The 24,871-nt window shown below is 38.8% G+C and overlaps 1 protein-coding gene across 4 annotated transcripts in view; it reads right to left on the bottom strand.

Moving 5' to 3' along the window:
- Positions 1-3,279: 3,279 nt before the first annotated feature.
- Positions 3,280-24,871, bottom strand: part of LOC149206732 (uncharacterized) — a 249,231-nt gene continuing 227,639 nt past the window's right edge. For 2 of the 4 annotated variants that reach the window (XM_089395547.1, XM_089395548.1), the window contains 3 exons: positions 4,399-4,507; positions 4,061-4,283; positions 3,280-3,880 (listed from right to left, as the gene is read on the bottom strand). In XM_089395547.1, the coding sequence (XP_089251673.1) occupies positions 3,689-3,880; positions 4,061-4,283; positions 4,399-4,507 (524 nt within the window). In that variant the 3' untranslated portion in view covers positions 3,280-3,688. The remainder of the gene's footprint in view (positions 3,881-4,060; positions 4,284-4,398; positions 4,508-24,871) is intronic. The other 2 variants (XM_089395550.1, XM_089395549.1) reach the window with 2 other exon arrangements.

Here is a 24,871-nt window from a genome sequence, read left to right as displayed (position 1 = left end):
TAAAATCTATTTCAACCTCTACTTCAAGAATTTATTCATCATCATATTCCTTTATACAACTGGTCCCTTCATTTTTGCTTTCATTTTTCTTCTTTGGTTCATCTTGATGCTCTTTGTCATCATCTTTTGGATCAGAGGTTATGACTAATAATCCTTTAGAGTGAAGATCTTGAAGCTTTTCCCAAAGCTCTTTTGTTGATGAACATTTCTCCACTTTGACCTTTATAGGATTTGGTAGCCCACTCAAGATTGCTTTTATTGCTATTGCATTATGTTCCTTGGATTCTTCTTCCTCCATTGTGCTTCCAATAACCACTAATTCTGAAACTTCAAAACCTTGAGCCATTAAGAAATTCTTCATTCTTGCCTTCCATATTCCAAGGTTTCCATTAAACAATGAAGCTTTCCCAATTTGATTATCCACTGAGGAGGTGACACCTTCGTAGGGTTTACAAGCCTTCTTCCTTGACTTTGCCATTTTTGTTCTAAGGATCTACCTTCCAGCTATAAGGCTAAGATTGAAAGTACCGACTCTGATACCAATTGTTGGAAACACTGGGAGGGGGGTGAATTAATCTTTCTTTTACAATTGTTACTTTACTTGTTTAGATCACTTATAGACAAAACACAAAACACAAAATGAACAATATATAATAAATAATTTTATCAATCAGAAATAATGAGAACTCCAATCACTTTTTTATAACAAATCAAGTACAATAAAGTTTAGGGCTCCAACCCTAGATGAAGACACCAATCTTCAATAAACTAGGCTCCAACCTGTATGGTGCCAAGCTCCAACTTGGTCTTTATGAGGTTCTAACCTCTAGGGCCCCAACCTTGTCTTTATGAGGCTCCAACCTCTAGGGATCCAACCCTCTCCACTGGCACAAGCTCCAACCTGATTTTCTTGAAGACTCCAATCGTCTACGGAACCAACCCTCTCCTTCAATTCTTCAATATAGGTACAAATGGTTCTTCAAGGCTTCCAATATCTTCTACAACAAGCCTTGATAATCTTCAACAGTTTCCTCGACTAATCTCTAATAAACCGTCGTTCATCAATGACAACTTTAGCATCTACAAAAGGTGTCTCCATAGCTTCTTCATGAGACTCAAACAATTTTCTTCAAGATTACTTCATGAGGGCTACAACAAAGCATCAATTTTCCAAAATTATCTCCAATATCAGCTTTTACTAGTCTTCAACAATTCTTCAATGCTTCCAAGAATATCTCCAATGATGTATGCTTCAGTAAAGTTTTCAAGTATTCTGCTTCAGGAATGTCTACACCAGCCTCTAGGACTGCCTTCAAAGGACACTTAATAGCTGCTTCAATATATTCTCAATACAATCTTCAAGATGTCCGCTTCAATGTCTTTCAAGATTTTTGAGCTATGGCAACACCAAAACACTATCTTCAACCTGTTCCTTTGTTTTCAAAGATGTCAAGACCTGTGTTATGTAATAACGTGGCGTCTGTAGTAGATTGGACAAGGATCCGAAATCTGTTATACGTTCTGGTCAAGGTCTACTACTTTACTTTTGTAATGAGGGCGTAGTGATGATGAACTATAGTTCCAAAATTTCTAAACTTTTTGCAGGCTTCAGGTCCAAATTTTCGCTGGCTACAAATCCAAGGTTTACTAGCCACAAGCCTGCACTGAGTGTTAGCCACAAGTATGAGTTTTCTGAAATTCTTTCTACAAATTTGAGCCTTCTGGAATGGTTCCACAGGTCCAAAACTTTTGAAATGATTCCCCAGGTCCGAGATTTCTGAAATGTTTCCTCAATTATGGAGTGTGAACACTCACCACAGGTTCAATATATATGCTATAGATCTGCACAGTTCTGGTGTAATCACTTTCCATAGGTTCAAAGATATGCGACAATAGGGCCGCACAGTTCTGGAGTGTAACTGGTTTTCACTGGTTCAAAGATGTCAAAAATTTGTCTACTGCGTCCTTCATTTCATGTCATGAACACCAACGACAATTATGAAGATATTTTTGCAGCGTCCCAATCTCTCATGATTATGTGAGCGCGGAATACATAAAACAAATTTCGAGAATAAAAAAACGAAAGAGACAAGAAACTTCAACGCAATCTTCTTCACTTGCCCGCAGATAACTATTAGCGAGCTACACTTTTTTTTTCACTTCACCGTATATTTCTTAACCTTCACGTTCACCGAATACTTTTCCAAATAGAGGTATTGAATTGTTTACTTATACTGGACATATCAATCCGAACCGTCATATCTCTGTGTTTAGAATTGGGGTTGACCATGACATGTTCAATATTATTTTCGCTCTTAGAAATAGAATAGTATATGTAGGGATTTATGTGCATAGTGCTTTAGGATAATAAAGTTTTAGGATGTGGACTTATGTGTGTGTACTTGGGGTATTACAGACTTTATAATAGAGCTCTATGATGTGGATAAGGATTTTAGGATGAGCTTGTTTATATTTGGAAAATTATTTAGGGCTAGCTTCATTAGGGTTTGTTTCAATAGCAGTTAGGGAAACTAGGGTAGGGTTTATTCATATGCATTTAGGATTAGGGTTATTCAATAATTAGAGTTCAGGTTATATGCATATGCATTTAGGATTAGGGTTATTCAATAATTAGAGTTAGGGTTATGTGCATATTGATTTAGGATTTGCACTTAGGGATAGGATTTTTCTTCTAGGGTTTGGACATAGGATGTTATCTAGAGCAAGCTACCTAGGATGGCATCTTATTGACATCAATGACAAATTTGACCAACATGGAAGGCTGACTTGGTGGAATGGAGGAAGTTTGTGTCTTGGTCAAAAGGTCAAGGTTGTCTCATTTTATTTGATTCTAAAGAAGAGAAGAAGATTTTTTGGGTTTTCCCCTAGAAGAGGGGTTTTGCCCTGGGTGATTGCCTACGCCTTGTGTTCTCTTGTTGTCTTTGTGATCTTCATAGTTTTGGCAATTGTTTTGATGACAAATACATGATAATAAAGAGGAAGAAGTAATAATAAATCACAAGAAGTTGTCAAGATAAGAGAAATCAAATTTAAATAAGCCCTAACTAAGCTTTCCTAAGGATTTCTCAACATCCCTGCGTATATCTTGTGTTCTTATGGTTGTGAGTGATTGTATTTTGAAATTTTCAGTTGTTCTCTATTTTCCGCATTTTACATATTGCATGCATGAAATTGTAACTTAATAAATCCAGAAGTCTAACAAAAAATAATCAGCATAGTACAGATTTCAGATTTTTAAGTATAATTTTATCGGATCTGTTGTGACAAACTGTCCAGTGGAATATCCATGGCAGTTTATGAATTAGGAAGAGAGAAAAAATTTGCTAGTACTTAACAATAGATCAAAAAGTAAACGTTGGAGCAACTACAAACCATTCTAATTCCACAAGCATTCCAGAAGATAGCTTGTCTGCCCTGGAGTTCTTTTCATATGTTTAAGTTTCAAATCTCCTAGAGAGCAAAATCTCAAACCACATGTATATAATTTGTACACCCTTGAGATGTTTCCAGGTTTATAAACCAAATCTTCTAGAAGCCAATATGATACTTTTGTGCACTTTCCAATAAAAATAAAAAATCCTCTAGACCCCAAATTTTTGAAACCACACATAGGTTGAAAACATATGGAAAGGAGAGAACCAGATTCTCCATTACAACTTTTAGGCAATCAATCAGCATATTTGCTGTTTGTTGTCATAGCTGCAGTTGATATCTTCTGTCTACGATCTGCCCTTCTATGCCTACGGCTGTGCTTTCTCTGTTGGATATCCCGCATGTCCAGATTAGCATTTTCAGTTCTTTTCGGATGGCCAAAGATAAACTCTAGAGGGTCTACAAGAATATCTTCCACATGACTGCCCTGAAGACAATAAAACACATTAGCACACTCTGGTTCAAATACTTCTGCTTAAATTCTGCATCCTTCAATACCTCTTTAAATTTCAGCTATCCACACAAACAAGTGCAGGGGCAACTCTTCAAATACCAGTTTTTAAACAACATATTATAGAAATAATCCTAGCTCACAAGAAACACATACTGAAGCAACAGGATTGGTAGCACCTCGCAATTTTTCTGACATGGCCACACCCTCTCTTACATCTTTGGCTCGATGAAAAGACCAAGCATCACCTGACAGATTTCTGTGACGCCACCTTGACAGTGGTACTTCCAAATTTGACTCATCATATACTTTCTCTAGATAGTAATGTTTATTCACAAGTTGCATTCTCCAAGGATTGTGGCTATGCTTGGTCAGCAAACTGTAATGAATATTCAATATTAACTTATCATCCAATTTTGCAAATCATTACAAAATGACAGTATAATATAGAGATCTCACATGGACTAAACAATGAAGTTTATTGAATTTCATACATAGTTGCCAACTCCTTTTGTAAGCGACTCCCATCCAAGGAAAGAACATTATCCAAACATGAATTAAGGGCCCTGTCAAATCTCCAATTTCCACTTACTACAGCTGCAGCTGCAATCCATACCCTTAATTCAGAAATTTTACAAATGCTACTTTTCCTGCAAGTATTAATACCAAAGTAGTTTAATATAAAAATTACTGATAATGAGACAAAAAATGAAATAACCTACTATGGCCATGGAATCACATCCAATCTATATTTTTGCATGCAGAATAGTTCATTACATTATAAACATTCTAAACATAATAATCAGTATATTTATCTTATGCCACCAAATAGGAGCACTACTGTAAGAACAAAGTTGGCATTATGCACTAATGTGCTGAAAGACAACCAACATTCGCATGAGAGAAAAGACAATTATGTCCAGAATTAGGCTGACCCAAGGCAAGAACAGTTCACCACTAGATATAATAAAAATGTTGGCTTCTTGTCACATCATTTCATCAGAAGTATTTCTCTCAATAGTTCAATAATATAACACCCAGTTTCCATAGACTTCCTGAAATCACCGAGGTTTTCAACCCATAAGTTTGAATGGCTATATCAATTGCATATGAAAACAGAAGCATGATGTATGGACCATGAATAGATGTGTGCATTAACATGAACAATAATTCATATATGGCATCTCTACAGAGAGATGGCATTTGAACACCTTTCTCCTTTTTAGACATCTTGTCAGAATTTACTACAAGAGAGAGGTGTCACTATCACCACCCTGCCAGAGCTATCCTACTGGGGTATTCAAATTTTATCCATCTTAAATATTCATGCATAGAATATATTGTCCACGTGATCCTTAGTTCAGGCCCTAGAATTAGTGATCATAAACGACAATGACTCTGCCTTATGGAGCTAACCACGATAGCTTTAAGTTAGCACTAGGTCTTTGAGGCCATATTAGGCTTTTGAGGCAATTTCACATATCATCACACTTTATAGTGTCACTATCACCTCACTGCCAGAGCTATCCTACTGGGGTATTCAAATTTTATCCATCTTAAATATTCATACATAGAATATATTGTCAACGTGATCCTTAGTTCTGGTCCTAGAATTAGTGATCACAAACGACAATGACTCTGCCTTATGGAACTAACCACGATAGCTTTAAGTTAGCACTGGGTCTTTGAGGCCATATTAGGCTTTTGAGTCAATTTCACATATCATTACACTTTATAGTGTCACTGTCACCTCACTGCCAGAGCTATCCTACTGGGGTATTCAAATTTTATCCATCTTAAATATTCATACATAGAATATATTGTCCATGTGATCCTTAGTTTTGGCCCTAGAATTAGTGATCATAAACGACAATGACTCTGCCTTACGGAACTAACCACAATAGCTTTTAGTTAGCACTGGGTCTTTGAGGCCATATTAGGCCTTTGAGGCAATTTCACATATCATCACACTTTATATCATAGTTTAAAACTCCAACTCAGATTCGGAACCGGCCGAGGGTCGACTCCGACTCGGTATCGACTCACCTAGTTGATTTCAATGACTCAGTCTTTGTAAAAAATACATTAAATATTTATTTTTTTATGAAAAACATATTTTTAAAGATTTTCATTCATGTTTCCAAACTCAAAGCATTAGAATATAGAGAGAAGACAACATATGATCAAAGTATGTTCATTAATATATCTATTATATCAAAATGGCACCCAATGCACTGTCCAATACAAGGTTACATGGGAATAGGAGCGACATTTTCAGAAGCTCCCGGTTTGGGAGCGATTCCGGGAGCATTTTTTTATACTTTTTTATATTTTGATGCATATATGTCAACAAAAGCATGTAGAATGATGAATTAGATATAAAAAACATAGATTGAACCATATAACAACAATCATCTAAAATTTATAATCTTCATCAACCACATCCACAAGTTAGTAACATAGTAACATACAACATATTGAGTCTCATGATTCATCAATCTTAAAGTTTCAAGCTTTCAAAATTCGATATATAACATTTATCATCATTGATCACCAAAGTTGTACTTGTAGGCTAAGTGTAACCATTACAACAAATAATATCTAACATGAAATGAAATGCTATAAAATGAAATGAAATGAAACAACTTTCAACTTTCATGAAGCATCATATTCATAATTCATTACTAATGAGTTATAATTGCCAACTTCAAATTTCAAACTTAAATTGTCATATACTGTTTACAAAAAATATCATAATAAATATGAAAGAGTCAATAGTTATAAAAATTACTAGAAACTAGAAAAGACAAGTAAATCTATTATTTATTGCTAATGCTTGGGCCTCTTGCCACCATGAGAAATGTCTAATTTTTTAGTCTTGTTGGAAAATCAGGATCTTTGTTATTAATATCACCCTCTAAAATTAACATAAGATAGAAAAAGCATAGCATGTCAAGTCAAGATTTTGTTTGAGTGATGCGCATATTTTTAGGAGGGTCATGATAGAGGAGTTCGACAACCAATGTCACTAACATCAAGGTACATAGAGGGATTGGTACTCTTGATTAAATATGAGTTCCATACCCTAATACATGACAAAATCCAATGGAAACATTGCAATCCCCCCAATCCTGAAATCTTGAAAAATTGATAAGTCTGTTGGATTTTGAATGAAATCTAAAATTCTACTTTCTCCATATGAAATCCAATGAGGTCGGAACCACTCTCAAACATCCTGAGTCATTTCATGGTAATGTTAAAAATTTAAGTAAAAGGATGAAAATGAAGATTAAGGAGAATGTCACTATTACTATGAATCACATACATGTAATATATAGAGATCAAAATAAAAACACAAAACCAAGGAAGCTCTAAATGGCCTCTACAACAAAGCATCACTAGTCACTATTGCTAAAAAAGGCAACATCATTTGGCTCAGACTCTGAATTGGAGTTAGAAGAGGAAACCCATGGCTCCTCTGCAACTGTAGAAGTAGTAGCACTAGCAACAATTGCACGATGAGGTAGACGAGCTTTCAAGTCCGACTTTGCTTTCAAAAAAAAAATAGCTTTCAAGTTCGACTTTACCGCCCTTTTCCACTACGGTTCAACTCGGCTTGGTTACGACAAGCTCGGTCGAGCCGGTCGGTCCATTACCGAACTCGCCGAGTCGATGTCCGGCTTGGTAATGGACCGACCTTCGAACCGATTTTTCTACCGAGCTGGCCCGGGCAGGGGTCTGGCTCAGTCGATCAGGCCGAGTCCGATTCAAACCAGCCAGGTTTTAAAACACTACTTTATATATAGATATAACTTATGATAGATATGACAAGGTAATGGAGCCACAAGAGTTGCCACAGATTACAAAATTAGATGTGAGTTAGATTGTATCAAAAAAGGAGAACATCTAGTGGTATTGAAAATGTGAGTTTTGGCCACATGGATGGTGTGTTGATTGGCATACTTTAGGTTTTATCCCCTAATTCAAGGTGCCCAGTGGGAGAGATGAATCACCAATTACCCCTAGAATATGACCAAATTGAGTTACATGCTAAAATCTCTTTTTCTATCTATATGCTTATTTAGCTTTGTTGCAAGGTGTTTAAAAAGAGGTTCATAACCATTTCGCCATATATATTTCCTAGCACTTATCATTATCTTTAAATCCATATTCATGCATTACAGTCTTAGCTATATGAAACCATTTGACCATATATATTTTCCAACACTTATCATTATCTTTAAATCCATATTCATGCATTACAATCTTAGCTATATGAAACCATTTGTGACAGCGTAACCACTTGCACTGTTGTTTACACCAGGAAGAAACAATTTTTTTCTTCTTTCTTGAAGAATGGATGGATTAAGTTCCATGAAAGCATTTCAATGTCGAAATCCAATTCATTAAGAAAGACACTGCTTATTACATAATTATTGATTACGACACACTGTTAGATTGAGCTTTTACAAGTAGAAATCCTATCCTAATCATTTAGGATGTATGGCATCAATCAATTAATTTTAAAAATAGCTATTAACAACAATCCATCAATGAAAACTTATTGACACTATAATTTAACTCAAATCCAAATCAAATTAGAAATAACAATTTTTATTCAAAATGGGCAAATATTAAAATAGGATTAACAGATGTCATTTAGCATTAAAAAAGTCTAATTAGGTATCTATTTAGTGAGTAATAGAAACCTTTTATACTGTAACTTGACTGTTAATTTTTATGGTATGTTCTATGCTTGCAACAATTACTTCAATAACTTATTAGCCCAATAACAATTCCACTTCAGATTCCAATAGCAATCGAAATAAATTTCAGTAGCAATCACTTATCATTTTCTTATTGACAGTAATTGAAGATTGAACATCATCAACAATGCACAAGAAGACAAGCCAAGACAATGAACACAGAGATTTAGGCTAATGCCAGGGAAAAACCCTACAAGGGGGGAAACCCAACCAATCCTTTGTTGGATTTTGGTAGCATCGGATGTGCTCTAAGTCTCAAAATTTGCAGGGAGGCTTAGACACATATATTCCACAATACCCAGAAATCGTTTTGGGAAATTCCACCTGGAGACAGTTTTATAAAAATAATTAATTATTTTTTACGAAGTCCTAAGTCTAAACTTAGGGAATTAAAATAATTAAAGGGTATTATTAATCTAAACTGTGGGTAAAACTTCTAGAAGAAGATGGAGATTGAATCCAAATGATTTGAGCCATTGATTAGAATCTAATTTGGGCTGTTGTTTCTTAACTGGAGGATTATAAGGACTTCGATGGGCAATTGGAAAACGCAGCAGGAAGATACTCAGTGACCCGCGTAAAACAGATTTTCTCACTAGTCAAAGTTCGGCAAGAGGAAATCGATTCAGAGGGAGAGTTGTAGGTGAGGAGGAGAGAGGGGGTAGCAACATCAATCGGGAGTGCAAGAGTAGAAGACGTAGAGCAGAGTGTTGATTTGTGGTAGCATTGGATGTGCTCTAGTCATGAAAATTGGTGGAGAGGCTAAGGCACATAAGATCTCCAAGACCCAGAAATGGTTTGAGGAAATTCCACCCGATTGAGAGATATTAAAATAATTAATATTTTTAATGGGGTTCCTAATAAGTCTAAACTTAGGAAAATTAAAATATTAATGGGTATTAATAATTTAATATAAAACTGGGTGGGAATGTTCTAAATGACATAGATCAAGCCAAATCTAATCTTAGCTGTTGATTAGAGACTTAATCTCAGTCGTTGAAGACTCAACAGGAAAAGTATAAGAGGAGGCTTGAGGGTCAGTTGGAGACACACCAAGATTGATCAGTCAGTTCAATTTTCTGGAGCAGGGCTTGCTGAGAAAATTTGAACTAGTGGTTTGTTGCAATGAGGGGAAGTGAGTACATAGCTGAGAGGCAGGGATAGTTCCAAAGGGTCAGGGCAGTCAACGGAGAGGTTGACGCAAAGGCAACTAGAGCTATGCAAAAGCAATAGGAGCTACGCAGAGGCAGCTGGGGACTGCGCAGAGGATGAGGGGCCTGTGTGGGGACTGCGCCGAATCTGCCTGAGTAGCTACAAATGGCATGGCCACATCAATGGGACATAGTGACTGGAATCCCAAGGCCACCTGAAAAGGGTTGTGGCCAGTCGAGCTGTAGAGAGCCTGGTTATAGCTGTGTTGGACATAGGGGAGGCTCTCATCCCATGTGCATGGATGCTTTGAGTTGTACATGCGCAGAATGTGTACAATCATCCTGTTGATGACCTTTGTCTAGCCATCAGTTTGGGGATGGAAAGTTGTGGACTTAGTGAGCTTGGTGTCCAGCATCGACCAGAGACTGGACCAAAATGTACTGAGGAACCTGCTATCCCGATCTGAGATGATAGACTGTGGGATCCCAAAGTGTACCCACACTCGTTCAAAGAAAAGTTTAGCAGTGGCTTCTGTTGTGATATTTTTCTTGGAGGCAACGATAATGGCCATCTTCGAGAATCTGTTGACGACCACAAAAACACAGTCGTAGCCATGCTTAGTAGAAGGAAGCCCCGACATGTAATTCATGGAGATGGATTCCCAAGGTCGACAAGGGGTAGGTAGCGGAGTATAGAGGCCTTGCTTCTTGATGGTCGGTTTGGCAATGGTGCAAGCAGTGCAGGATTTGATGTACTTCTCGACATCCTATCAAAGATTCGACCAATAGAAATACTTCTGCAGTACTACCACCGTTTTCTCGACCCCGAAATGCCCAACGGCCCGACTTTAGTGTGCTTCCCAAATCATCTTGGCACGCTCAATTGAAGGAACACAAAGGTGTCCCAGGTGGCATAAGGAATCCTAGAGGTGAAAATCTGGAACTTGCTGACCCTCCAAGAGCGTCTGGTATGTGTGGCCAAATTCTAGGTTGCTTTTGTAGAGAAGTGGCCAATCAAAAGTCTCATGCCCACAAGAGTTGAGCACGATGGTTGACGCCATGATCGGTGGTCGGTTGAGGCAATCTGCAACATTATTAGTGTTGCCCTTCTTATACTTGATATTCAAATGGAACTCTTGCAGGTATGTCGACCACTTCTAATGGCGATAATTTTGCAACTTCCCTTGCATCTGTATGAATTGTAGGGGCCGGTGGTCTGTGTGAATGACTGTTTCCTTCCCCAAAATGTAATGCTTCCATTGTCGGCAGGCCTGCACAATGGAATACATCTCTTTGTCATAAGTGGGATACTTCCGCACTATGTCTGAAAGTGTCTCACTGTGATATGCCACTAGATGCCCCTGTTGGGTAAAGACTGCCCCAATAGCATAGTCCGAGGCATTTGTCTTGATCTCAAATGGCTGTTGCAAGTCTGGTAACGTGAGCACTGGTGCAGAGCAGAGCCGATGTTTCAACTCTGTGAATGCCTTCTTTTGAGATTCAGACCAAAAGAATTTTGCTTTCACTCCTCCCTTGGTGACTTGACTCAAGGGCCAAGTGATACGAGAGAATCCCAACACGAACCTGCGGTAGAAATCGGCAAGACCCAGAAAGTTGCGGAGATCTGTCAGAGTGGTTGGAGCTGGCCAATCCCGAATGACTTGGATCTTCGCTGGATCCACATGCACCCCCCGTTCATCAATAACGTATCCCAGATACTGAACTTGGGTCATGCCAAAAGTGCATTTCTCCAAATTGGCACATAGCTTGTGTTGTCGCAGTGTTTGGAGAACTTGTCGGATGTGGTGGAGGTAATCTTCCAAACTCTGGCTGAAGATCAGGATGTCATCCAAGTATACCACTATAAATGAGTTGGTGAATGGCCACAAGATGTCATCCATCAACCTCATGCAGGTTGCAGGAGCATTCGTCAACCCAAAAGGCATAACCAACCATTCGAAAAGGCTCCTTGACTTTGAAGGCAGTGTTCCACACATCGGAGGGTTCGATTTGTACCTGGCTATATCCTGATTTCAAGTCAATCTTGTTGAAATATTTTTCCCCCTTCAGTTGGTCCAGAAGGTCATCAATCTGCGGGATCAGGTACCTATTCCAGACAATGATCTTGTTCAGTGCTCGATAGTCAACACAGAGTCTCCAAGTCCCATCCTTCTTCTGTACCAACACGATCGGGTTCCCACAGGGTGATGAACTCGGACGGATGCGACCCTTTTGCAGCAGCCCCTAAATCTACCTCTTGATTTCGTCGTTCTCCAGAACGGAGCGTCGATAGATTGGTCCATTGGGTAGCGGTGCACCTGGGGTCAAATCGATGGAGTGCTTGACCTGACAGTGCAGAGGCACCCCTGCAGGGGAGGTGAAGATGTCCTCGTACTCTTCCACGACCTTGTCCATCTGTTGTTGTCATGCAGAGGGGCCCTATCTGGAGGTCGTGGCCATCGTCTTCTTCTTTCCCTGAGGGTGTATCATCAGGAAAACAAATTTCCCGATTTTGGAAATGAGCTTACTGCCTTGTTTTTCAGTAACCAAAGATGGCAGTGGGCAGTGCTACCTCCAATATCCTGTACAACTTATTTTCCAAAGCAACAATAACAGCACGAGGCCTTGACTCATACACAGCATGTTGCTTCCATAAGTATGGTTGGCCTAATAATACATCACAAACATCAAGGGGAGCAACGTCACATAATACCTCATCCGTGAAGGGCTTGATGTTGTATGGAAGGCAACACTGCTAGCTCACGCGAAGATCCCGTCCTTGGTGAAGCCACCCGATGGTGTGCGGTTGTGGATGTGTTGTGGTCGGTAAGCCCAACCGCTTCACAACCTTTGTCGAAATGAGGTTCTTTTGGCTCCTGCTGTTGACAATGAATTGTAACGGGGAACCCTTTACCCACATCTGGGAGTGGAAGAGGTGCTCCTTCTGGATCTTTGTGGTGGCAACGGTGGCATTGGGCTCTGCATCGATAATCTGCTTCCCTTTGTCATTCCCCTTGTCAAGTCTTGACTCAGAGTCGGAACATGCATCTGATTCTGAAGCCTTTAGCTCGGCCACCAGTGACTGCTTGGCCCGACACTCACTTGTGTTGTGAGTGGATAAGATAAGATAAGATAATTTTATTAATGTCCAACAAATGACCATAATAAGTCAATGGGACTGTCAGTTACAATGATTACATCATGCCAAGCCGGTGGACCAAAAAATCCCCTTTAACATTTCTACTTAAAGAGCAGAAAATTCATCTATAATCTAAGTAAATGTAAATGTAGAAGCTAGAAGCTCTCGGCTTCTGAACAAAGCTCTGTGATGAAGCAGAGAAGGAGAAGGAGAAAAAAGGAGTCTCTTGTCCAGTTCCTACTCCTAACATTCGAGACTGAGAGAAGAAAACTAAGAGAAGCTTGTCAAAGTCTGTTGTCCTGTGGGCATACTAGTCTGTCGCCTGGAGGTTCTAGGGTGCCTCCCAGGGGTGGATCCAATCCTGGAGCGCTAGTAAAGTCTGGTGGGTCGGCCTCCCCGGGACCGCACCGATCTGATCTCAGTGTCTATGGGTCGGTCAATGGTTCTTTTGGCGCCCCACGCTGTGGTAGTGCCCTAAAGAAGTCCGTGATCTTCTGCATGGGAAGATGAAGTGTGTCTCTGTCTCTATCTCCTGTAAGTGGCAGAGCTGGCAAATCCAATCTGCCCTATCGATGTGGTGGTCTGCCTCCACCCGGAGTCTGTGAGACCCAACTCTGAGCTGCCTGAGGGGGATTCTAAGGGCATGCATCCAATGCTGGAATGTGTACTAGGGTCTGATGATGAGCCCATCCTTGATCTCCAGGCAATGCTCCGCGTAGAAGGCCATTTTTGGACACAACCCATTGGGAGGATTGGTCCATGTAGTCTGAACGTATCGTCTGTAAATATCCTCCTTAATGATTTTATTCAGCTCTTGCTGATTAGGAAGGAGGTGTCCTGGAGCATTCAAAGAGTACTGAAAGGGAGGAAGATGGTCAATCTAGATTCCTGAAGCCTCCAGAAGCTCTGTCACACCGGTGTACCAACATTTAGATCGGCATGTCTGCATACAGGCGATGTTCTCCGAGGAGCAATATGCCAAATATGGGTATCTATCTCAAGCCATCCTCGCATCTGCCAAGCCTCGGAGCCTGTGCAGGGGCGACACTAACATGAATATCACCTCTAGGCGGAAAGGTTGAGCCTCGAACTCTGTTAGAATGATGTGCTGAGGAACTGTCTACTTGCACCTAATGAAACGGCGCAAAAGGAGGGTCTGGACCTGCTCCGCTGAAGCCCAATCTGACTCTAGGAGAGAGGGACCCCAAATCTCTAAGCCGTAAAGTACTGTGGGGCGAATCAAAGTGTTCATGATGCTCATTTTGGACGAGATGTCCTGAAAATGGTGTCGGAAACACTACCTCTCCAAAAGGGCTAGGGAGCCATACCCTTTGTTGATCCGAGGCTGAAGGGCTGGCCGCAGGCTGAAGCGAGGCCCTGAAAACTGAACTCCCAAATATGTATAGGTGCTGACAATATCGATCTCTTCTCCTTTAAATAGGAAGTGGAAGTTTGAGGTTTTCTTGACTCCATTGAAGATAAACACTTTGGTTTTACCCAAGTTCACAGTTAGATGTCTCCGGTCACAAAAAGTTGCGAGAGCATCCAGCTGTCTCTGAAGGCCTTCTTGGGAGGAGGCAATAAGGGCAATATCGTCTGCCTAAGTCACCTGACACGGGGATTCGGGACACGTAGGATTCGGGATTCGTGGTGTCGGATTCGGGACACGCTGACCCCCCAGAACAGGACACGTTAGGACATGTTATATATTATTTTATATATAAATATATATATATATATATATATATATATATATATATATATATATATATATATATATATAAAAATTAGATATTATCATATTTCTTACACAAATTTTAATTAATGATACAAATTTATTGATTTCAAACATAGATCTTCATCTATAGCTATTAGCATGCACAGTACATACAAAATTCAAATAAATGTCAGTGGTACTAGTCACATAAATGATAAATCTATTAAAAATTTAAATCATGATTCATAATTCATAACTGAAAGACAACTTACAACTACAAGATAGTAAGATAAACACACTGACAACTGTAGTTTTCTCATTAAGTCATCAAATCAAAATGTGTTACATAGGTAGTGTTGGCGCAATGCCAATGGCAAATAGAAATAGAAAATATAAAACAACTACAGGTATACAAGCCTCAAGGCATCAATCAGCATCAGAATCAGCATCATTGTCCCCATCATCATGGTCCCCACTGCTCTCCTCTACATCCTCCTCCTCCCCTGTATCCATAGTCGCCTTTGCATCTGCTGGTATGGAGGCTGACCCCTCTAAGTCATCAAATCTAACAGGCTCTAGCACTGGATCATTGAGATCCATGTTGGCCAATGCCAACTCAACAATGGTGTCCAGACCCATATCATCAGGAACAGTGTTACTTGGGAGCGGGAGCGAAAGCGGGGAGCGGGAGCGAAAACGGGAGCGGGAGCGACATATTCAGAAGCTCTTGGTTTGGTGCTCTTGATTAAATACGAGTTCCATACCCTAATACATGACAAAATTCAATGGAAACATTGCAATCCCCCAATCCTAAAATCCTGAAAAACTGATAAGTCTGCGGGATTTTGAATGAAATCTAAAATTCTACTTTCTCCATATGAAATCCAATGAGGCCAGAACCACTCTCAAACATCCTGAGTCATTTCATGGTAATGTTAAAAATTTAAGTAAAAGGATGAAAATGAAGATTAAGGAGAATGTCACTTTTACTTTAAGAATTTAACATTACCATGAATAGCATATCAATACTAGGGCCTAGACTTGATTATGAAGCTGCCAAAATGCTCTACTCCTTGCTGCAACAGCACAAATCACTTACCAAATGAAAATATTAATGAGCAAACACGCCCTTTTCATACCCGCGCTGGGCTTAGCGAGTCCTGGAAACCGGACACGTGTCCTAAAATCGCGACACGCCCTCGGACACGACGTGTCCTGTGATTTGGACACGAATCCAGACCGAATCGTGTCGGATTCGCCGGATTCGGGATTCGCAGGGGGTTTAGGACGAATCCGGTTTCCTAGTCGTCTGCAAAGAGGAGGATGGAAATCAGGACCTGGTGAAGAAGAAAGGGGGCATCCTTGCTTGACTCCAATGGTGCTTCGGATGAAATCCAACATTCCTCCGACTGTGCGGAGACGGCCAAGGATGGCCTCATAGAGGCGCATGATAGCTGTCAGGGGAGTCGAGGAGATGCCAATCTCTCTTAGTCTCTGGAAAAGATCTTCCCTCAAGACTGAGTCAAAGGCCTTTCGGAAGTCTACAAAACAACAGTACGCTTATGGAACTCACACCACTTTCTCGTGTTTCTTCGGCTTTGCGGCGTTGTTCTTTGCTTGCGGCTTTGGCGGGTTGTCCTGGGCCACCCCGCCTTGGCTTTGTCCTTTGTTCTGAGGTTTGGGGTCACCTTTCCCTTGCTTCAGATTCATAGATCCAAAGTCTCGCTTCTTCTATTTAAACTTTGCTCGAACTTGACGGCATATCGGTATGTCGTGCTGAGCAAGGAGATGTCCAGGAATTCCATCTCGTCCTGGGTGTAACTGTGCAGGCAGTCGCAGTACTTGAGAACCAAATGCTTCTCAGAATTTTTGATACCAAACTTCATGCGACGGGTATGAAAAACATTGGTATACTTCGACACATCTTGGTCCCTTCCCTGTCACAGCGTTGTCCACTTCATGTATTTATCCTCATAGCTCCCGACAGGGTAGTATTGCTCCTTGATGGCATCCCGGAATGAGTTCCAAGTGGGTACGGCTGAAAATAGTGAGTTCGTACTTTCATCCTTCTACTCACAGTAGGTTTCCCACTAGTCCTTGATGTGGGGGGCTACTTTGACAAGTTCAAAAGTGATCTTTTCCCAGCTGGAAAAATAATGAACGGAAAAATATCCTTCTAGCAGATTTAACCATTTATCTACAGCGTTTGCATCTATCTGAACCTCAAATATGGGAATGTCAAAGTTAACTTGTATCTTAAAGGGTGTGGCACTCCCAGAGTAGCTGCTGGAAGTAGATGCGTCGCCCTTGGGTAGTCGTTGAAGGATCTGGGCAAAGTTGTCCATCGTCGCATTCCTTTGTCGCTCGAGGGCTTCTTCGAGCAGGATTTTGATAGGATCTCCTGCCCCCTCGTCTTTTTTTCCATCCGCCATGGGAGGTCGTCAGGATTTGCGAGGTTGGTCTTGCAAAGGTTCGACCAGTTCAAGCCCTAACTACTTATATCCCGACCTCGTTGGGGACATGCAAAGAAAAACAGAGACAGAATAGACTGCTCTGATACCACTAATCTGAATTTAAAAAGGAACACAACAAATTACATATATAACCATAAATACAAAGATGCAATAGAAATAACACTTCATTTCATTAATATCAAATACTGAAATATGCTTACAAATAGAATGGAAATAAGACTAGCTCGGGCGATGGTAGCTTATCTCTGAGAAGAGATGTGGTAGCTCCCTGCCTCTAAACTACGTTACAATGAAGCTCAAGGGCCTTTTTATTATTGAACAATAAGAGCAAACCCTAAACAACCAAAACCCTAACCCGAGGAGATGTAACACCAAGAGTTTATGGGCCCCGTTGGGGTTAATTGGACAACCAACTTCCCAGGGTCGCGACTTGGTCATATTATCTTCGTTTGATGCGCATGATACCCCGTTGGAAAGATCTCTCTGAGGACTATGACGGAAAAGACGATTTTAGATAGACAATCGTTGGTACAAGATTGCCAAAAAATGTCGTTTAGGGCCTCAAAACGGCTCCGGACGTTTAGGACCCAAAAAACTGCTAAAAATAGTAAACTGTGCTACAATTAAGGAAATTGAAAAACTGAAAAAAAAACAATGGTGGGGGTCCAAGTGGAATTGGCGGGTGGCCACCAATATCCACCTAGATCATGCAGCAATAGTGCAGCAGTAATGAAGATCTCAGGGTTACAATAGTGATGGCCTCGGTGTTGCAGCAGTGATCACTTCAGTAGCAGTGATGATGATCTCAGCAATGACGAAGAAGAGGATTGGTGTCTTGATCTTGGAGCGGAAAATAGGTCAAGGGTCATGGTCTTGGTATTTGTCAATTGGAATCTCTATAAGAAGAATTTGTGCGGGTTTTCCTCTCAAAGAGTGAGAGGTTTTGGCCTTGGCAGAAAGCCAACATCTCTTGTGTTCTTGTCTCCTTTTGTTTTGGTAACTATTTGATGAAGTAGAAGAACATACACTAGTATCAAGAGAAGATCGTGCTAGTAAGAAAAAGTTAAAAGTACCTCACAAATAGTTATCATGGAAGAAGAATCTTATTAACCTAGCTTTCCCTAGATTCTTCAACATGGTATCAGAGCTAATTTGATGAAGTAGAAGAACATACACTAATATCAATAGAAGATCGTGCTAGTAAGAAAAAGTTAAAAGTACCTCACAAATAGTTATCATGGAAGAAGAATCTTATTAACCTAAATTGCCCTAGATTCTTCAACATGGTATCGGAGCTAAGGTGTTGAAGTCAAAGGAAGGGTAGCATAGAGACATTCCAAGATCAAGTTTCAAGAAGGGCATCAAAGCAAGTTGAAGACGAAAAGGATCAAGATCTACATTGAAGAATCAAACCTTGATTTTGATCAAACCCTAGATCGAAGAAGCAATCTACATCAACAAGAGCTTTTGTTTCTGTAGTCATCATCAAAAGGCCACCAAGACCCTCATCAAGTTGTCTACAAAGCAGGGTAGCTCGAAGGACCTTAAAAACGAAGATCACATCATCTTGGAGAAAGTCGAAGCCCTAGAAGTAGTGTTGATCTACACTACAAAAGAAGGCAAAGCATATTGAAGGCATTGTCATCATCTTCAAGGTTATAAAACAAGCAAGGATCATCTCCTTTCCCTAGAAGAAGATCTTCCAAGGAAGCAGCAAATCATCCTCATCAAAAGGAGTAACCTTTTCTATTGGAGAAAGGCTTTTTCATTTGAAAGAAGATCATCCAAGAGGAAGCTCTAATACATCTTCTTCAACCAGTGATCAAGTAGAAGAGTTCATCTTCACTTGTCAAGTAAGTATCTTTCATTCATTAATTTATTTGGTAAAATGACTTCGTGGTTGCAAGGAGATCTATAAGTTGGATAGGTCATCGAAATTCCTTGCATAAGAAAGGAGGATAGATATAGTCCCCGAAAGAGAAGTCATTGATATCTATGGAAAAGTCTCTAAAGGTCAAGCATTGTTTGAATGCATGAAAAAGGATCAAGGGACTCATAGGATTCTTATGAAATCAGTCAAAGGTCCTCTCATCCCTATGTAGCAGGAGAGGAGACATCAAAGAGATATATGAAATGCTAGAAGATATATTCTCTGAAAATGCAGTAAAGAAGGTCATATCACTCAAACCTGACCTACACAAAATTGAAGGTATCAAAGAATGAAGGGATATCTTCATAAGATCTCAATTGGGAGATTTGGGAAAGATGATAAGAAGATAATTATCAATGCACTAACTAATAATCGAGGTAACAAATGACAAGAAAGTTACCTCATTCAACAACTTGTGGTCTCTATGTTAGATAGAAAAAGACAAGTTGAGGGCAAAAGTGCTGAAGATTATAGCACTCAAACATTTGCAGAATAGGGAAGTTTGGTCCTCAAACAAAACAAAACAGTATAGCTAAGATTCAATGCTATGTAAAGATTATGGAAAGAAAGCTCATATCACCGGAAAGATGGAGGAAGCTAAAGAAAAGGGCCAGGGAAAGAGGGAGTAACAGATCTCTACGATGATTGAGATGGTATGCCTCACAAAAGGGTCTTATCATAAGCTCCTAAATCTTTTGATATGACCATGATAAATAATAGGATGCATCGTCGCATCGTGAAAGCATTAGAAACAAGAGCTCATGACATCACCATGGGAATCATGAAGGACAGAAGGAACAAAACACATGGCAGTCAAACATGAAGGATATAGCTCTTGGGAACCTCATTGGGCATTGAAGGAAGAAGTCATCCAGGGCAAGGCTCATCTACATCAAGTCAAAAAGGAAACATCTTCCAGATGGGGATATGCAAGATCCTCAAGATTCTCTGATGGAATCCTCATCAAAGGATTCACTAATCTAGAGAGGAACCAAGTGTTTCATCAAGAAATCCAACTTATGGAGTTCATGGGATGATGGTATCATGACATGAGAAATGAAGCAGATCAAGGGGTTGAAGATCTTTTCAATCAAGGAAGCTGCTAGAAGAAGCCTAGATGACCTAAAGGTAAAATGAGGTATGTATGCTTGTATTTAATATTATAAAGTCATGTCGTATGGTTGCAGGTAACATGGATCACTACTTCTATCTTGAGAAGCATGATCAAGGGAAAAGGATCTCCGCCTCTGAAAGGATGCAGGACGGCATAAGTTTCATTCGATGAAATCAACATAATATGTCCTCATATGAAGTATGAGGTGGTTGACTACAATTAAGGAACTCTGATTGGAAGCTCCTGGGAATGGAATGTGTAAGAGGAAGAGATCGTGAGATATGCAACCATGATAAAGGCGATCAACATCCAAAAGACCAAGAAGATTTGACTAGGAAATCTCCCGAAAGATATGAAGACTCCGATGAGAGTTTGAAAAAGATGGAGACCCTTGACAATGGATATCTTTGGGAGATGTGTCAACATGTATGCAGGATGTTGATACCTACAGGAAGATGTCATGATGAAAAGCCATCTCGTAAGGTACTATTTGATTTAATGTTTTGATTTCTTGAATAATATCTAGATGAGTTCATGCAGGGCTATTGGAACAAGAGTTGTGCGTGCAAGTACAACTAGCATTCATGTGGTGGATGAAAATTCCTGAAAGAAGCATGATGAGAAAGAAGTAGCCATATGTAGAAGAATCCAGATATGTACCAAGAAAGCCACTTTCCATGAAGAAAGGAATTACATGACGAACCAAGAAGGAGAGTGATCGACGGCTAATGCCCTATAAGAAAGAAGCTCGACTAAATTTCATGACATCAAGAAAAGAAATTGATCAAGTAGCTGAAGGACCCACGAAGAAGAAGTTGTTGATGAAAAGGAGAGTCCCTAGTTAAGAGGGAGCTCTGACAAGTCCCTAATTAAGAGGGTGCTTGGATAAGTTCCTGGTCAGAAGGAGCTTGGGTACATTCCTTTACAGGAATGGGAATATCTTCCCTAGTTGAGAGAGAGAGATAGACACAACATTCTTGCCTTCACTTGGGAAGAAAGAATGGAGGATTGGGTAATCATTTGGCATCTGATGCTCTTTGAGGATGTGTAGGGCATCCAAGATAAGAGTAGACAAGAGGATCGACATTCTTTGAGGGTTGGGAACCCAAGATAAGAATAGTCCTAGAAGGTCATACTCAATGCACACCAAAAATCATATCGATCCCATGCACGGATCTCGAGATATAAGCGAAATGGTTGTAGTGATGATCTTCATTTTCTTGAAAACTGTGAAGCAGATTGGACTGAAATTTTCAGGGATTGTTCATCAAAATATTATGCACTACCTGTAAAAAAATTACGAAAACCCAGTTCTTGGTTTGTGAGATATCTTCAGTTTAATTTCTGCACTTTGTATTTTGTTTTTATTTGGATTTTTTTTTTAAATTTGTTTTATTTGAAAAATCTAATTGTTTGTTTTGTTTTGCCTTTTTTTTATTCAAAATTAAGGACTTTTTTTATTTTTTTAAAATGAAAAAAGTTTCGCATAGATCTAATTGAAATTTGGAGATTAAATTTTGAGTATTTTTAGAATGAATAATGAATTTAGATCTCCTATCCAATTTTTAGATCTATGAGTTTTATTGCAAAATTTCAAAGCTAACTTTATTCAATTTTCCTTTTTGATCTTCTAGGTCGCACAAGGCGCAGAAGAGAGCATACTCAAGAATTTTGTCAACTCTTTTATTCTTTTGAAATCTAAAATTTAAAAGAAAAAACAAAGTAAAAAAGATTCGATCTCTAACTTCAAATTTTGGCTCTCAAAACTTTGTTTGTTCTCCTCTCTTTCTAGATTTTCCTGCAAAATGATTAGTAAGTGAGGTGGCTCTTACTGCACCACCAAAAATAAAATTACAAATAAAATAAAATCTAACTTAACAAAAAAAACTTAAAAACATCACCACACTTGGTTTTATTTATTGATTTTATCCTACTCTACAGGAAATAGAAAAATTGGTTCTAGTGTATGCATGTAACGACCCATCCTGAATTTCAGGCAGAATTAGAGTATTAGGATGCGTACGTGGCATACATATGATAGCTACATATGCATGCATTGCACTAGTATACTTACTAATTGATTGATTATGAATGATGTCTAAATAAAGGATAAACAAATTAATTATTTAAACAAAAATATACTAGATTGAATAGCTAAACCATTAAGAAGGTAGATCTTATCCTAGACATGACACTAAAAAAAATAGTAAATATCTCTTTATTATTTTAGTTATTAAATAGTATTAATACTTATCATTTTGATGCTAAATTATTCTTATTAATAACCATGTCATTAATGTACATAAATTATTGTTTGAAATAATCATATAATTAAACAAAAGCTTATTTAAAAGATATTTTAATTTAATTAAAATAAATTAATTAATTCATCCATATGTTAAAATAAAGCAATAATAAGGAAAGATCCAGAATGTATGAGGATGGCAACGGAAGGAAGCATGAGTCAGTGGAAGGGAGGAGGAGGCCGACAGCAAGGTGGTTGGAAGGTGGTGGATTTAAACATATAAGGAACGAAGGAGGGCGGAAGAAGGACACCATTTTTGTTTCAAACCATGGGAAGTTCGTTTTGAGTTGGAGAGAGACAGAGGAGGAAGTTCTAACAGAATCATAGACATTGAGCTTGATTGTTCTTGGGGTTTTGGGCACGGGGGCTAGAAGACCTGTCTTCTGGATCTGGGGACCGTATAGGTAGACCCCAGATAGGCTAGGAAGAAAAATGGCGGTTTGGTAATTGCAGCAGGGAACAACACTCAAAAACATCTTCAACTGATTTCTGATTTCTAGCGAGAGCAGGAGTCGCAGCAGAGCAGACAGGTTGGTACTCAATAGAAGAATAATGGATAAATTTTGTATTAAAATTTCATATTTGTGAATAGAAATATTGTTAAACTCTGTTAAATTTTGAATTTAAGGCTTCACAGTTTTTCTGAACATGAATTTGCTGGACCATGTTAAACTCTGAATTTAGGGCTTTACAATGCATATTTCCAGTGTAACCATGTGCGTAACAGGAGTAAAAAGATATTCATGCTTAGGTTTGAAAAATATGCATTAAAGTACATCAAAGCATGAAAGATCAGTTGTTTTGATAATGCAATCAAGAAGTAAGGAAGAATGAAAGAGTGATGTGACTTGATCCTTGATTGGAACCATCTTTCAATAAAGCTATGACATTCCTGATTCCTTTCTTGGTTTAGATCACATTGAATATCCTCCTTTATTATGCATTCCTCAATCTTAGATTCTAGTGGTTGCTCCCCATCAAAAGTATTCCATGATTCTTTAGTCTCTTCAACAGATTGACAAGAGGAATCAAAAGAGACTTGAAGATCTTCTTGTGGAGGTGGAGAGATAGACAAGTTTCTGAATGCAGTTAAAATATACTCTTCCTGAGAGGCAGATATCCCAGTTGTTGCTAGGATTTGAGAAAGTTCTTGGAAGGACATTCCTCAAATTCTTAATTGTCTGTGAATTACTCCAACTGGTTGATAATTCCTGTCTTGCACACAGATTAGTACAAAGTATTGAAAAATTATTGAATATGCATCATAAATTATTTTAATATGCTTTTAACCATGCATCTAAGAATGAATGCAACTATCATGAGTTGTCTAAACTTTCAAAATAAGCACCTGTGTATACCTCACCGACAACGGTGCCAAAACGTTGGGTGATTTAGCTGTGAGTTAAATCCCTATCATTAATTGTCAACCCGGGGTTCGTGACCTGATGAGGTATACATGTACTATATGTACTAGGTAATTATTTCTCAGAATATAATAAACTAATGCAAGAAACTTGAAACTAATTAAAAAGCAAATTAAATCAATCCAAACATAAAGAAATTGAATCAATCTTAACAAAACAACATAAATCAAAATAACATAAAAGAAACTAAACTAAACTTGCATAAATGAAACCACACTTGCTTGAAATGAAACCACACTTGCTTAAAATGAAAATCACACTTGTTGAATTGAAAATCACACTTTCTTAAAATGAAAATAAATGAAATAACATAATTACACAATGTTACCAATATGTACAACAAATGAAAAAGGTGTGCAAACTATGGTTGATGGGAGCCCTCCACTCCTCAGCAAGCACACCGAATGATTATCAAAGCTTGGAGATCAAAGCAGCAATATGTATTCCATAAAATGAAGTGGGAGAAAAGCTCCAAAGATATTACAACAATTCAACTCTCTTCTTCTCTATCCTCACTTTACAAATTACATCTTGGATGGAACTTGGAACCACTTTGTATGAAGGATGCACTCCTATTTATACAAAAATTTAAGATAACTAATCAATAAATATAGATCCTCAAATCTCTCATAAATCCACATTTATCTCTTGTGGTTACAACCAATCACCTAAAAGTATGAGATACAAATCCTCTCAAAGTCTCTCCTAGTTTTGATAGGAGACACAGATTAAAACATCCATGATTCTTCTCCTTTGAATGTGTTTAGTCAATGATCAAAATCTTCTACAATTATTCCACAAATCTTCATGAGTTGGAATTGAAATTCGAATTTGTGGTTGAGTAGCCAAATAAGACCCTTCTAGAATCTTCAAATAGGCCTACAATATCATAAAACTCATACCACTTTTAGATATATATGAAAACATGTTAATTTTCTAATATTTAA

The sequence above is a fragment of the Pinus tabuliformis genome, chromosome 1_2 (assembly GCF_031772625.1).
Source record: "Pinus tabuliformis cultivar Carrire ecotype Pingquan chromosome 1_2, CPIR1, whole genome shotgun sequence".
Lineage (NCBI taxonomy): Eukaryota > Viridiplantae > Streptophyta > Pinopsida > Pinales > Pinaceae > Pinus > Pinus tabuliformis.
Note: the sequence above shows the minus strand (reverse complement) of the source record. Positions and strands in the feature narration are given on the sequence as shown.